The sequence below is a fragment of the Neoarius graeffei genome, chromosome 15, assembly GCF_027579695.1.
Source record: "Neoarius graeffei isolate fNeoGra1 chromosome 15, fNeoGra1.pri, whole genome shotgun sequence".
Classification (NCBI taxonomy): Eukaryota; Metazoa; Chordata; class Actinopteri; order Siluriformes; family Ariidae; genus Neoarius; species Neoarius graeffei.
The window spans coordinates 53,684,129-53,699,204 of NC_083583.1; the positions used below are offsets into that span (position 1 = coordinate 53,684,129).

The window sequence follows — 15,076 nt, forward strand, 5'->3', positions numbered from 1 at the left end:
ACTACATAAGAAAGCTAACTAAGGTTAGTTTATTAAAGTTAACAGCCTGTCCTATAGCTAGCTGTATGAACAGTAATAGTAAATATAGAATATAGCTGACGCTTGTTTTGCTAAATGTCACCATTTGTTTGGAGTTAGCTTGTAGCTAACTGCAGTTAAATGGGTGCTACGATACTCAGTAACGATATTAGTAGCTCGGTAGCTCCTTTTTTTTTTAAACAAAGAACCTCAAGTGGGAATGAATCAAGTTACTTTTTTTTGTTTTTTAAATGCAAGTTTTTATTTTGAAAGAACTGTTCTGAACCCTCAGGTAAACTCTGGGCGTGGCTTATATTGCTAAATGACTTGCAGGTAACCTTAGTGTGCATCTCCATAAAAGGAGACGCGAGCAATCAGCTCTGAGTTTGGGTGACTGTGCATTAAGCAGATAAGCAGCAGTCCAGCTGATGAAACTTTACTTTCTGTCTTTCAGCAACGGATTGAGATTCATAAACTACGTGATGGGGATAATTTAATATTGGGTTTTAGCATTGGAGGGGGAATTGATCAAGATCCAAGTCAGAATCCATTCTCAGAGGACAAGACAGACAAGGTGAGAGTCTTACATTTGCCTTGAAAGGGGACATGCCAGGGGCGGCACAGTGGTGTAGTGGTTAGCGCTGTCGCCTCACAGCAAGAAGGTACGGGTTCGAGCCTCGTGGCCGACGAGGGCCTTTCTGCGCGGAGTTTGCATGTTCTCCCCGTGTCCGCGTGGGTTTCCTCCGGGTGCTCCGGTTTCCCCCGGGTGCTCCGGTTTCCCCCACAGTCCAAAGACATGCAGGTTAGGTTAACTGGTGACTCTAAATTGACCGTAGGTGTGAATGGTTGTCTGTGTCTATGTGTCAGCCCTGTGATGACCTGGCGACTTGTCCAGGGTGTATCCCGCCTTTCACCCGTAGTCAGCTGGGATAGGCTCCAGCTTGCCTGCGACCCTGTAGAACAGGATAAAGCGGCTAGAGATAATGAGATGAGACATGTTATTTACCAGCTGGGAGGTCCGTATGGTGAAATACCGTGACCGAGGTCTTGAAAGTACTGAGCGAGGCCCTCTGGGCCGAGGTCAGTATTCAAGGCCGAGGTCACGGTATTTCACCATGCAGACCGACCTTAAGCTGGTAAATAATATATTAATTTTTTTCTTTACCAAATTCTAACAGAAAACGAGAGTGCCCGAAAGGGAGAGCCGAGCCGCCATTTTGAATCCTCATTCACAGCTGTAATGCAAATTGCTTCCTCCTCGGTATACAAGTGCACTTCCATGGCAGAAAAAAAACCACATTTTGCCTATACAAAATTGAGTAATTCAGGATTCAGCCATGATTTTGCTCGGCGTTAGCAAGTTACAGGTTTTTAGCTTTCTCCTGAAATCTCATCTCATTATCTGCAAGCTGGAGCCTATCCCAGCTGACTGTGGGTGAAAGGCGGGGTACACCCTGGACAAGTCGCCAGGTCATCACAGGGCTGACACACAGACAACCATTCACACCTACGGTCAATTCAGAGTCACCAGTTATCCTAATCTGCATGTCTTTGGACTGTGGGAGAAACCGGAGCACCCGGAGGAAACCCACACGGACACGGGGAGAACATGCAAACTCCGTGCAGAAAGGCCCTCACCGGCCACGAGGCTCGAACCCGGACCTTCTTGCTGTGAGGCGACAGCGCTAACCACTACACCACCGTGCCACCCCTTCTCCTGAAATGTTTTCTTTCATTTCTTCTTCCTCAGGGTAGTAAAACTCGCTTTCGCTGTGAACACTGTTGTTATCGCTATCCATGCTGTAAAATTAATGCTATTCTCCTGAGCAATGCTGGCATAAATTTAGATTAGATTAGATTCACTTTATTCATCCCACATCGGGGAAATTCACGTGTTACAGTTGCAAGAAAATGCCAAACAGATAACAAATAAAACTGAAAAATAAAAATTAGACAAACGAAGGATTAAATACAGAGGGCTATTTGCATTAATAATCTTATAAATAAATCTTATAAAAAAAGAAAAAATATTGACACAAAATTCTACTATGTTTGTTGTGAACGAGTGAGTCACCAGAGGTCCATAACTGGGGTCCGTACCATAGGATACGGACTCGCTCGCCAGCCAATCAGAGCGCAGGATTTGGACCATGAGAAAAATAAATACTATTAGTCCCTGAAATGCTTTTATACAGTGAGGTTTTTTTTTTTTTTTTTTTTAATTATTGGGGAAAAAAGCGCCTTGGTTCTCATGTCTTTTTATCAAGGTATGAAAACCCTGTAGCAGAGTGTCAAGCTCTTTTACACTGAGGGCCACATCACTAAATATCTAGGTCATCGAGGGCCAAATAATCACCGAACGTGCATTTTAAAAAGGGCAGACATGAAATTTGTATGACAAAATGATGAGTTTGTTCAAGACGTTTGGAAAACCGTTTCATTGGAAATCAGTAAAACAATCATCTTCTTTTGGTTGCTCCCGATTAGGGGTCACCACGGCAGATCTTTCGTCTCCATTGCTCCCTGTCTTCCGCATCCTTCTCTACCACACCTGCCACTTTCATGTCCTCTCTCACCACATCCATATATCTCCTCTTTGGCCTTCCTCATTTTCGTTTGCCTGGCAGCTCCATCCTCAACATTCTCCTTCCAACATGCTCTGCAGCTCTTCTCAGGATGTGCCCATACCATACATGTCAACCTTTGGTCAATCAAACCTGTATAACCAACCTCCAAAATCCGTATTTCCCTTATAAAATCTGTATAAGATGCAAATTAAAATAATGTACCTAAAATTTGAATGATAATCAACAATGATATATCCCAGTTACTTTTAATTCAATATTAATAACAAACCTTCAGAATGAATACAAAGCTCCAATGTTTGACAAAAACAGTGTTATCAGCGTAGTTACGAAGGAAATACTTTGTTGTTTGGAGACAGGTTTCACCGAGCAGCTATTATGCACGAGACTTCATATTAGCCACAAAGTCAGGAAAATCTGTTCATAAAATTACGTTATAATGACCAAATACAATGAAAAGTATTTTTCCAGTCTCACCTGTGAAAGGTAATCCCATGTGATCTCGTTTGGATGGTAAACCTGTTGGTACAGTTAAACGCAGCACATGAATGAGGCATCTTTATTCTCGGGCGAGGATGATGTATGATTCTACGCAGAAGCCGGCGTCTATGACTTCACGATTGGCGGGATTCTCGCAATGCGGTGTGCGCATGATCAAAAGTGGAACGAAGTCTCGCTACCACAAGATAACGCTCGATTTCATAAGACTCTTTACTGGCTGTCTGTGGTGTACAATACATTTGTAAATGTTATGCGTTCTTTTATCATCGTGGGAATTGATTATAGCTCTAAATAAATATTGAAGTTTTTTTTTTTAAAGAATCCGTATGACTTTATATGCCCGTATACTATGTTTATTGAATCAAATCCGTATAAAATACGGACATTCCGTATAGGTTGACATGTATGCCATACCATCTCAGTCTCCTCTCTCTTAGCTCAATTCCCAAGCTCTCCACATGTGCTGTCCCTCTGATGTGCTCGTTCCTTATCCTGTCCAACCTCGTCACTCCCATCGCAAACCTTAACATCCTCAACTCCGCCACCTCCAACTTTGCCTCCTGCCTCTTCGTTAAGGGTACGGTCTCCAATCCATACATCACAGCTGATCTCACTACTGTCTTATACATCTTACCTTTCACTTTTGCTGGGACTTTCCTATCACAAATGGGCAGCCACTGGGGGTGGATAAGTGTACACTTGGTGCCAGTCCCAAGCCCGGATAAATTGGAGAGGGTTGCGTCGGGAAGGGCATCCGGTGTAAAACTGTGCCAAATTGAACATGCGGAATGAAAAGAGAAATACCATACCAGATCAGTTGGGGCCTGGGTTAACAACGACCGCCTCTGGTATTGTTGGTCAACAGGGCAGTGGAAAGTGTGCTACTGTTGCGCCAAAACGGAGAAGGAGAAAGGGGGGGGGGGAGGCGTGAAAGATGGAAATCAGTAAAACAATGACTAGGCTAATTTCCCTTTCATTTAATTTGAGTACATTTCCAAGTTTTTATTTGATAGCTTTTTAACATTGAAACATGAAAATGAGTGCAGTCAACCATTTACATTGAGTATGTCAATAGGGTATAAACTTGCCCATCATCACCAGTGTGGCAGTAAAAACTTAGTGCATATTCTAGACCAATTTCGTGGTTTTTTTTTTTTTTAATATATATATGAAAGTATGTCCCTTTACACACTCTCTCCCAGAAGGGTAATTTTGCACAAGGCCATCTGTCTACAGCAGAAAAAAATAAAATAACAAAACGCGTCTGGAAAAATCCAAAGGGAGTCTGGAGCCAGATTCGTGATGTTACCTGTGGAAGCACCAGCAGGCTGCGCAAGCTTTGCGCGGTTTCAGTGCACAGCCTGTGTAGACCAGGCGCTCCCATTTCTCTCTCGTTGCGGTCTTTTGGGAAACGATGAGTACTAATCCCATCAAGATTGGTGTTGCTACGTACACCCTCCTACGATACATCTGTTAACCGTTTTAATAAGTACGTGATAACGTTGAAATTTGCAGAAAACTACCAGGTCGTTTTCTCATAAACAAACCAGCGCTGACGTAGGATTCAGAGGGAGGCGTCCCACAGATGACGTCACGAAAATCAATGTTTGCCGGGTAATTCAAATGGCAAGTTTTGTCAGAGGCGGACCAATTCGCCTCAAATGGCTTGATTTCAACTGAATTTTTCTAGTATTGTGCAAGGTAAAAAAAATTGCAGAGAATGCAGAATGTGACAGATATTTGACCAAAGTTTAATATAAAATAGGAGAATTACATTGATCGTGCTCCTGAGTTTACCCGTCATATGCCCTTTAACAATTTGGTTTCAATAGGAACATCTTTAAAATTAAACTTCCAGATGTTTAATTCATTCCAGTGTGTTTTGTTGGATGTTTTTAACATGTAACGTATGTTACATGTTAAAAACATCCAACAAAACACACTGGACTGCACTTATTTTCATTAATGTTAATTTTACTATATAACATTAATGAAAATAAGTGCAGTCAACAATTTACATTCAATATAAAAACTTGCCTGTCCTCACCATTCAAAAACTGTGGCAGTAAAAAGTGAGAGAGGGGGGAAGTTTCAGTGAGCAGAGCTGTGAGCAAACTACACAAATTGGCTTACTCTTAACTTCCCAAAACAAGTAGGCTTTTGTCTGCTTTTCCTAAAAACTCTGACTCTTTATCATCTTCATTTTCTTTGGCAACATCTTTACACTTGATGGCAAGAAGCTAGCTCGTGATCTTGAGTCATAAATGACTAGCTGTTTACTTGAAATAAGTTGTCACCGCCAAGTAGATGGATGACGAATTGCGTTTCGGGGTAATGATTGACGCAAAGAATGTAGAATCTCTGGTTAACGCGTGGGCCGTTTTGAATGTTTGTGTGGGCCAGGTGTGGCCCGTGAGCCATATGTTTGACACTCCTGTCCTTTTGGATAAAGGATGCTAATTTTGCAGCTGTGCTTTTAAATATTAAATATGTAATTAGCTTCACTCTGACAGGGCTTGACATTAATTTTTAAACCCACTTCCCCTGGGGGGCAAGTGGGGGTTAATTTCCATGGGCCTCCCCAATATTATCACTTGGCCCCAATCTTGCAAGTTTTTTTTTTTAAAAGGAAAACCATAGCATAGTTGTGAATTGCAACATAAAATGATCACACATTGAATTAAAGTTTGGTTATTGGTTACTTTTTACTTGTAACGGGAAATAACAATTTTATCCAAAATAGTTTTTCCTGCCTTAGTCGATTTATTTCTGTTTCACGTGCATGCAGCTGTTGTAGAGTTCAATGTGTTTGTGTAGAACACTCTGACTGTAGTTTCGTTACTCCATAATGTAGAAATCATAAAGTAGAAATCTATAACAGTTTCTCATCTCACTTTCATCCGCTTATCCGGGGCCGGGTCGCGGAGGCAGCAGTCTGAACATGAAAGCCCAAACTTCCCTCTCCGCAGACACCTTGGCCGGCTCCTCGGGAAGAACACCAAGGCATTCCCAGGCCAGCCTAGAGACATAGTCCCTCCAGTGTGTCCTGGGTCTTCCCCGGGGCCTCCTCCCGGGGGTCATGCCTGGAACACCTCCCCACGGAGGCGTCCAGGAGGCATCCGAAAGAGATGCCTGAGCCACCTCAACTGATTCCTCTCAATGTGGAGGAGCAGCGGCTCTACTCTGAGCTCCTCCCGAGTGACTGTGCTTCTCACCCTATCTCTAAGGGAGCGCCCAGCCAACCTGCAAAGGAAACTCATTTGGGCTGCTTGTATCTGCTATCTTGTTCTTTCGGTCATTACCCAAAGCTCATAACCATAGGTAAGAGTCGGAACATAGATTGACCGGTAAATCGAGAGCTTTGCCTTTTGGTTCAGCTCCTTCACCACAACGGACCGGTAAAGCGACCATCACTGCGGAGGCTGCACCGATCCACCTGTCAATCTCACGCTCCATCCTTCCCTCACTCGTGAACAAGATCCTGAGATACTTAAACTCCTCCATCTGAGGCAGGACTTCTCCACCAACCAGGAGAGGACAAGCCACCCTTTTCCGGTAGAGAACCATGGCCTCGGACTTGGAGGTGCTGATTCTCATCCCAGCCGCTTTACACTTGACTGCAAACTGCCCCAGTGCATGCTGAAGGTCCTGGTTTGAAGAAGCCAACAGGACAACATCCGCAAAAAGCAGAGATGAAATCCTGTGGTTCCCAAACAGGATTCCCTCCGGCCCCTGGCTGCACCTAGAAATTCTGTCCATAAAAATTATGAACAGAACCGGTGACAAAGGGCAGCCCTGCCGGAGTCCAACATGCACTGGGAACAGATCTGACTTACTGCCGACAATGCGAACCAGACTCCTGCTCTGTTTGTACAGGGACTGGACAGCCCTTAGCAAAGAGCCCCGAACCTCATACTCCCGAAGCACCCCCCACAGGATACCACGAGGGACATGGTCGAATGCCTTCTCCAGATCCACAAAGCACATGTGGACTGGTTGGGCAAACTCCCATGAACCCTCGAGCACCCTATGAAGGGTATAGAGCTGGTCCAGTGTTCCACGACCAGGATGAAAACCGCATTGTTCCTCCTGGATCCGAAGTTCGACTATTGGCCAAATTCTCCTCTCCAGTACCCTGGAGTAAACCTTCCTGGGAAGGCTGAGAAGTGTGATTTATTTATTCCCCCCCCCCCCCCCCCCCCCCAATACAGCTCCGAACAGCCACATCGACAATGGAGGCAAAGGACATGGTCCAGTCACTCAATGTCTCCCACCTCCCTCGGAAGCTGGGAGAAGCTCTCCTGGAGGTGGGAGTTAAAGACCTCCCTGACAGAGTGCTCAGCCAGACGTTCCCAGCAGACCCTCACCATACGTTTGGGCGTGCCAGGTCTGTTCGGCTTCCTCCTCCACCAGTGGATCCAATTCACCACCAGGTGGTGATCAGTTAACCGCTCAGCCCCTCTCTTCAACGGAGTGTTCAAGACATGGGGCCGGAGATCAGATGAAACAACAAAGTCGATCATCGACCTCTAACCTAAGGTGTCCTGGTGCCACATGCACTTATGGACACCCCTATGCTCGAACATGGTGTTCATTAAGGACAAATCGTGACTAGCACAGAAGTCCAATAACAAAGCACCACTCAGGTTCAGATCGGGGAGGCCGTTCCTCCTAATCACGCCCCTCCAGGTGTCACTGTTGTCACCCACGTGAGCGTTGAAGTCCCCCAGTAGAACAATGGAGTCCCCAGTCTGAGCACCTCTCCCAGGGACTTCAAGAAGGCTGGATACTCTATACTGCTATTTGGCCCATAGGCACAAACAACAGCAAGAGCCCTCTCCCCGACCCGAAGGCGCAGAGAGGCGACCCTCTCGTTCACTGGGGTAAACTCTAACACTTGGTGGCTGAGCTGGGGAGCTATAAGCAAGCCCACACCAGCCTGCCGCCGCTCACCGTGGGTGACGCCAGAGAAGTGGAGAGTCCAGCCCCTCTCGAGGAGCTGAGTTCCGGAGCCTAAGCTGTGCATGGAGGTGAGCCCTGACTATCTCTAGCCGGTTCTTCTCAACCTCCTGCACAAGCTCAGGCTCTTTCTCCCCTCCCAGCGAAGTGACATTCCATGTCCCAACAGCTAGCCGCTGTGTTCGGGGATCAGGCCGTCTAGGCCCCTGCCTTCGACTGCCGCCCAATCCACACTGCACCGGCCCCCTACGGCTACCTCTGTGGGTGGTGAACCCACAGGAGGTCGGGCCCACGTCACCTCTTCGGGCTGAGCCCGGCCAGGCCCCGTGGGTAAAGGCCCGGCCACCAGGCGCTCGCATATGAACCCCAATCCTGGGCCTGGCTCCAGGGTGGGACCCCGGCTGCGCCATACCGGGTGATGTCACGGTCCTTGAATTTATTGGTTTTTTTTTTTTTTTTTTTTAAATTTCCATAAGGGGGTTTGGTGAACTGCTCTTGGTCTGGCCTGTCACCTAGGACCTGTCTACCTTGGGAAACCCTAACAGGGGCGTAATGTCCCCGACAACATAGCTCCTAGGATCATTCAAGCACACAAACTCCTCCACCACAATAAGGTGGCAGTTCTAGGAGGGTGTATAACAGTTTGTATGAGAGAAATAGGGTGCCAAGACTTTTGAACAGTACTGCGTTTGAGAATTTATTTTTTTTTTAAATATATCAGGGGGATTAAACCTAGAGGACTTATTTTTTTTAAATCATCCACCTTTTAGGTAAAAAAAAACAAAACAAAAACCTGTGCTGCGTCATGACAGACAGGATAATGTTTGAGTTTAAAATTTAGTGTTACCCCTTTTCCACCAAATCAGTTCCAGGGCTGGTTCGGGGCTGGTGCTGGTTCACAACTCGTTCAACTTGCGAGCCAGCTGAGAACCAGTTTGCTTTTCCATAGCTCGCGGTGCTAAGGGAAGCCACGTCATTACGTCGCTGTATGTCAATTACGTCGCTGTATCATGACACCCCCCGTGGTGAACGTGTTTGCGACGCCCTCCCGACACGTTTGTCTCTATTGTTTATTTTAGTAATTTTTATTGTGACAAATGCTCAGTGCTTGTACACTAGGATCACCTACAGCAAAGACATACTTCTGGACATTGGTAAAATTCACCACGGGCCCAGTCCAGTCCTTCTGGACTGTAGCTTTCTTCTCATCGCTGACACCGACCGAAGCTACACCGACACCATCCGGCAGGCCGCATCATCACCAGACTCGAGTAGGCGAAACGGCCGATGATCCACGCACCAAAAACGGAGGCGTGGTAAGAGAGGCGGGCTACATGCTAGGCTAAAGGCTAGAGCTACAAGACCACCGCTACCTAGCCTTCTGTTAGCTAACGTTCGCTCGCTTGAGAATAAGATGGATGAGCTGAGAACCAGGATAACATCTGAACGTGAGATCAGAGCGTGTTGTGCCCTGATTTTTACGGAAACCTGGACTACTTCAAGCCTGCCAGACCCGGCCATTGAACTACAGACCCACTCCATGCACCGCAGAGACCGCACATCTGCTTCCAGTAAAAACAAAGGTGGTGGTGTGTGTGTGTTAACAACAGATGGTGTACAGACGTACAGGTGGTTGAAAAACACTGTTGTGCGGACATTGAGGTGCTGATAGTGAAGTGCAGACCCTTTTATCTACCGAGGGAGTTCAGTGCTGTGTTTATGCTGGCTGTTTACATCCCGCCACGGGCCGACCGCACTACAGCGCTAGGACTACTACATGATATCATCGGCAAATACGAGACCACACACCCAGATGCTGTGTTCATCGTGGCCAGGGATTTTAATCATTGCAACCTCAGGACTGTGCTACCGAAGTACCATCAACACGTGAGCTTTCCGACAAGGGACAACAACATCCTGGACCATGTCTACAGCAATGTGAGCAATGGCTACAAGGCTGTGCCCCGCCCCCACTTTGGACAGTCTGACCACAAATCTGTGTTCCTCTACCCAGCCTACAAGGCCCTTCTCAAACAAGCCCCCCCCCCCCCCCCCCCCCAGTGAGTAAAACTGTTAGTCTGGAATGAAGAGACTGATCTAGTGTTCAGGACTGCTTCAGTTCTACAAACTGGGATGTGTTTTAAGACTGTTCTGTGGATTGAGAGGAATATGCATCTGTGGTCACCAGCTACATCAGTACATGTATTAATGACATTGTCCCCACCAAGCACTGCAAAATATATCCTAACCAAAAACCTTGGATTAACAGTGTAGTACGCTCCATGCTACATGCATGCTCCACCTCTTTTGCCTCTGGCGACGCAGATGGATATAAAAAGGCCAGATATGACCTATGCAGATCCATCAGGGAAGCCAAGAGGCAGTACAGACTGAAGCTGGAAGGTTATTACAACACCTCAGACTCCAGATACATGTGGCAGGGCCTGCAACACATCACCAATTTCCAGCAGTAGAACAGCAGGGTCACAGCCAACCACAACACATCACCAGATGAGCTGAACGAGTTCTATGCTCGCTTCGACACCCTCAACACCAACCAACACAGAGGGATTCTACCAGCAGAGGCAGCACAGAGCTGTTCATCTATTGTGACCATCACCGAGGTGAGCAAGGTCTTCAGGAGGACTAACCCCCGAAAGGCAGCCGGCCCTGACAACATCCCTGGCCGTGCTTTGAGGGCCTGCTCCACACAGTTAGCAGAGGTCTTCAGACATTTTCAACCTGTCCATGTCTTCTGTGCCCACATGCTTCAAGACCACCACCATAGTGCCCCTCCCAAAGAAAAACAATATAACATGCCTGAATGATTATCGACCAATTGCACTCCCTTCAGTTGTAATGAAGTGTTTTGAGAGGATAGTCATGTCATACATCAAAAAGGGCATCCCAGACACAATAGACCCCCTTCAATTCGCATATCATCAGAACCGTTCAACTGATGATGCCGTCAATGCAGCCATCCACACAGCCTTGTCACACCTGGAACACAGGGACACCTATGTTCGAATGCTGTTTGTGGACTACAGTTCAGCCTTCAACACTGTCATCCCCAGAAGACTGACAGAGAAGCTCTCCACCCTTGGACTGACATCCTCCCTCTGCTGCTGGGTTCTGGACTTTCTCACAAACAGACCCCAGGCTGTCAGAATCGGTACCATAACATCCAGCACCAAGACAGTGAGCACAGGGACCCCCCCCCCCCCCCCCCCAAGGCTGTGTGCTCAGTCCACTCCTGTACACCCTCTTCACCTATGACTGCACCCCCACCCAGAGCAACACTTCCATCATCAAGTTCGCCGATGACACCACTGTCATTGGGCTGATCACCGGTGGAGATGAGAGCCTACAGGGAGGAGGTGGCTCAGCTGGTCTCCTGGTGCCAGGAAAATAACCTCTCCTTGAATGCTGGGAAGACCAAGGAGATGGTTATTGACCCGAGGAAGAGAAGGAGAGACCAGCACGCCTTGCTGCACATCAACGGGACACAGGTGGAGAGGGTGAAAATGTTTAAATTCCTCGGAACTCACATCAGTGAGGATCTCACCTGGACACACAGCAGACCATCAAGAAGGCTCAACAGAGACTCTTCCTGAGGAAGCTGAGGAAATTTGGACTGTCCACCAAACTCCTCAGCAACTTCTACAGGTGCACAGTGGAGAGCGTCCTGACAAATTCCATCACTGTGTGGTACGGGAACTGCACAACTCAGGACAGAAAGGCTCTCCAGCGTGTCATTAAAATGGCACAGTTCATCTGTGGAGCTGTCCTCCCCCCACTACAGGACATTTACAACACCCGGGTCACAAAAAGGGCACAGGGCATCATCAGGGACCGAACACACCCACAACAGACTTTTCACGCTCCTACCATCTGGCAGACGCTACAGGAGTGTGAAAGCAAGGACTACTAGACTGACAAACAGTTTTTACCCCCAGGCCATCAGGCTTTTGAACCATGGATTATATTAGCAATTTTGCACAAGAAATTGCACAGTATATCTACCTCTGTTTGCATGTTGTTTGTTTGGGCCCCCCCCCCCCCCCCCTTTTTTTTTTTTTTAATGTTATCTTCATTTTACACTCTATATTTTGCATTCCATATGCACTTTATTTCATAAATTATTTTATTTTGGTAAGCGTAGTTTGGTCGGGCAGTTGCAAAATAAGAATTTCATTACCCAATAATAAACCGCTGTCTGTGCATATGACAAAAAAATCTTGAATCTTGTATACGTCAGTTACGTCGCTACGTTTGCATAAACCTTGGCACGAATATCAAAGTAAAAACGCGGAAGAAGCAGCAGTGGCAACAACAGTAATAATGGATGACTTCGCATTTGTACAGCTGCTGCTTCTCGTCGCGTAAAAATGGCAATCTTTCGCGGTCTTATTGTTGTCGGTCTTAACAACCCCCCCCCAAGCTGACGTAAGCGGTTCTTTCCTCTGGCCTAGCAGAGAGTTGGTGCTAGCCTGGAACTGTTTTTTCTGGCCCCGGAGCCAGTTCTTTGTCAGTGGAAACAGAAAACCCGGTTCCAAACTAAGCACTGGCCCCGAACCAGCCCTGGAACTGCTTTGGTGGAAAAGGGGCATGTGTAGGTTGTAGGTGTTTTTTATATAGACCTGGCAACCTGTAACTGAATCAGTGCAGCTGGGCTGTCATGATGCAGCAGGTTTTTTTTTTTTTTTTTTTTTTTTTTTATTTATATAAACAAACAAATTTTGCACAGGACTGTGTTCCTCTGATAACAGAAAGCTCCATCTCTCTCTGCTCTTAATCTGTTCTGTTTTTTCAGGGTTTATCGCGCATGTCACTCTTTGAGGTTTATGCCCAAGTTATTTGAAACCAATCTGGGTTTTCTGTGTTGAAATAAGGAAGTGGCTTCACCTGTAAGAAAATCAAACACTTTCATGAAGGCGTTAACTCAAATGCGAGCAGAAAAATAAAACGAGGTTCTTAAGCAAACTCTTCCATCCTCACTTCCAACTTTTGTTTTTGTAAAATACATTTTAAATAAAATTGTGAATTTCCCTGAAGTTTTCAGTCTGAGCTCCTCTCTTCATGTTCTTGAAGCATTTGCTTCTACTTAACATTTTTCTTGATAGCGGGGAGACAGTAATGCCTTTTATCTATTTCTCTGTTTGAACAAGCAAAAACAGTGCAAAAATTAACCATATCAGTGTTTCCCACAGACCAGGTAGCAATTTGTGGTGCTCCACTGTGCCGATGAGGGAATCATGCGCGGTGGTGTCGTGGCGGTCGGTGGAGTCGGTCATTGGGGTGTATGCAAAGTTTTTACAGCGGGTGGTGTTCAAACACACAGTATTTTTCTTCAGAGTCACCTGCTGGGACCATTTTAAAGCTACAAGAAGCATTTGAGATTATTCAGTTCAATCTAAATTCTTTTAAGTTCTTTAAGAGAAGACAGCTAAAACAATTTTTACCAGAACCCTGCCTGGTTTCATTCCTCGACCCAACTTTACATTACAGGGCAGGCCATTAGTTTGCTGGGCTTGATGTTGGTGGAAAACCTGTCTTATAAATTTATGAAAATTACTCACCAAAATTGAAGTAGTTTTTACCTTAGTTTTTTGCCTTTTTGGTGGCAATCTTTCAATCATTCTTTAGTTGACATTCAAGGAATAAATTGCAAAAAACAAGCTGGAGGTTTTTATTTTAAATATTGAACTCAACACTTGCCTCAACCAATACTAAAATGAAATAAATAGTATAACGTAACAACAAAATAAAAATAAAATATCATTAGATGTAAGAAACCACTTAAGGTAACACCAAGGCAACTAACAATAATGAAAAAGCATTACCCTAATTGGTGCAAAGCCTGCATGCTCTATCAGAACATTTAATTCTGCGTGGCTTCCTGAAAAAAAACTCAAGTGCCCTATCGTAAGGGAAGTCATTGGGTTCGAGACCATTTATGGAGATTCGTAAGCAGGCTGCCAGGTGTTCCCCGTGGAGCTTATTCCTGAGGTCTGTTTTAATCTATGGATAAAAAAAGTACATTTTCTTCATCAAAGCACCAAAAATTTCCATTACATCAAAAAAAATATACAAAGGACTACTGAATTTCTATGTGCTTACCCTATTCATAGCTGAGAAATCCCGCTCGCAATTCAGAAAAAACTTTTCAATACTCATCTGAGTTAAAGCAGCAAACATTGAGAGTTAATCAAATTATAATAGTCAAATACGAAGTTATTATTAGCCTATGGGCATCCTACAGTAGCCTCTCTCAACTACCGCATTGTTTCTTAAAATATTCAGATTTTATGCTTCAGATAGCATCAACTAGGCATCCCCGCGAGTATAACATTTTTATATAGGCTAGTGGGAAATCCTTATTTATTGTGAATGTCAAGCCATTATTAATAACTTGCATGAATGCTGAAACAGGATAAACGGGATAATGCAATAAGGCCTGTGTCACGGTCTGAATTTACCACCAGTCTAGACTTCCCGGAAGTTGACCGGGAAAAAAAAAAATCGGTCTGCGCATGGTAAATTTTATACCAGCGCCTCATCAGACCGTGACACCGGGTTATATGCGCAACGGCAGACCTGTGTACACGCCTCTTCATTGCTCTCTCTGTGTGTGTGCGCGTGAACGAGAAGTAAGCGCACTATGAATGAACGGAACAATACGCAACGGAATTTTTATTTTTTATTTATTTTTATTTTTTCAAAATCGCGAGTCTGATTGTGTGGCGATAGGAATCCATTGTGTGGCGCTGTGCCACACAATGGTCTATGTATGGGAAACCCTGCATATTGACTGGCTAAACCTTACTTGCATGAAAGACTGTGTCTGTCTGACCCCAGCTGTAATTATCACGTGATGCTTGACGTCATGCACAAGGGGTCTATAAACAGTATGCGTACCATACTACAACAGCGGGGGTATATAAAATAACTTGCAAAGCAGTAAATGAAACCAAGACTAAGAAAACAGCCAAGACATAATGGTGGATATATAG

At 45.4% G+C, this 15,076-nt stretch overlaps 1 protein-coding gene across 1 annotated transcript in view; it reads left to right on the forward strand.

Annotated features, from left to right (window-relative positions):
- Window positions 1-15,076, forward strand: part of tax1bp3 (Tax1 (human T-cell leukemia virus type I) binding protein 3) — a 29,058-nt gene that overhangs the window by 347 nt on the left and 13,635 nt on the right. The window contains exon 2 of the mRNA XM_060941630.1: window positions 473-592. Coding sequence (XP_060797613.1) covers window positions 473-592 — 120 coding nt within the window. The remainder of the gene's footprint in view (window positions 1-472; window positions 593-15,076) is intronic.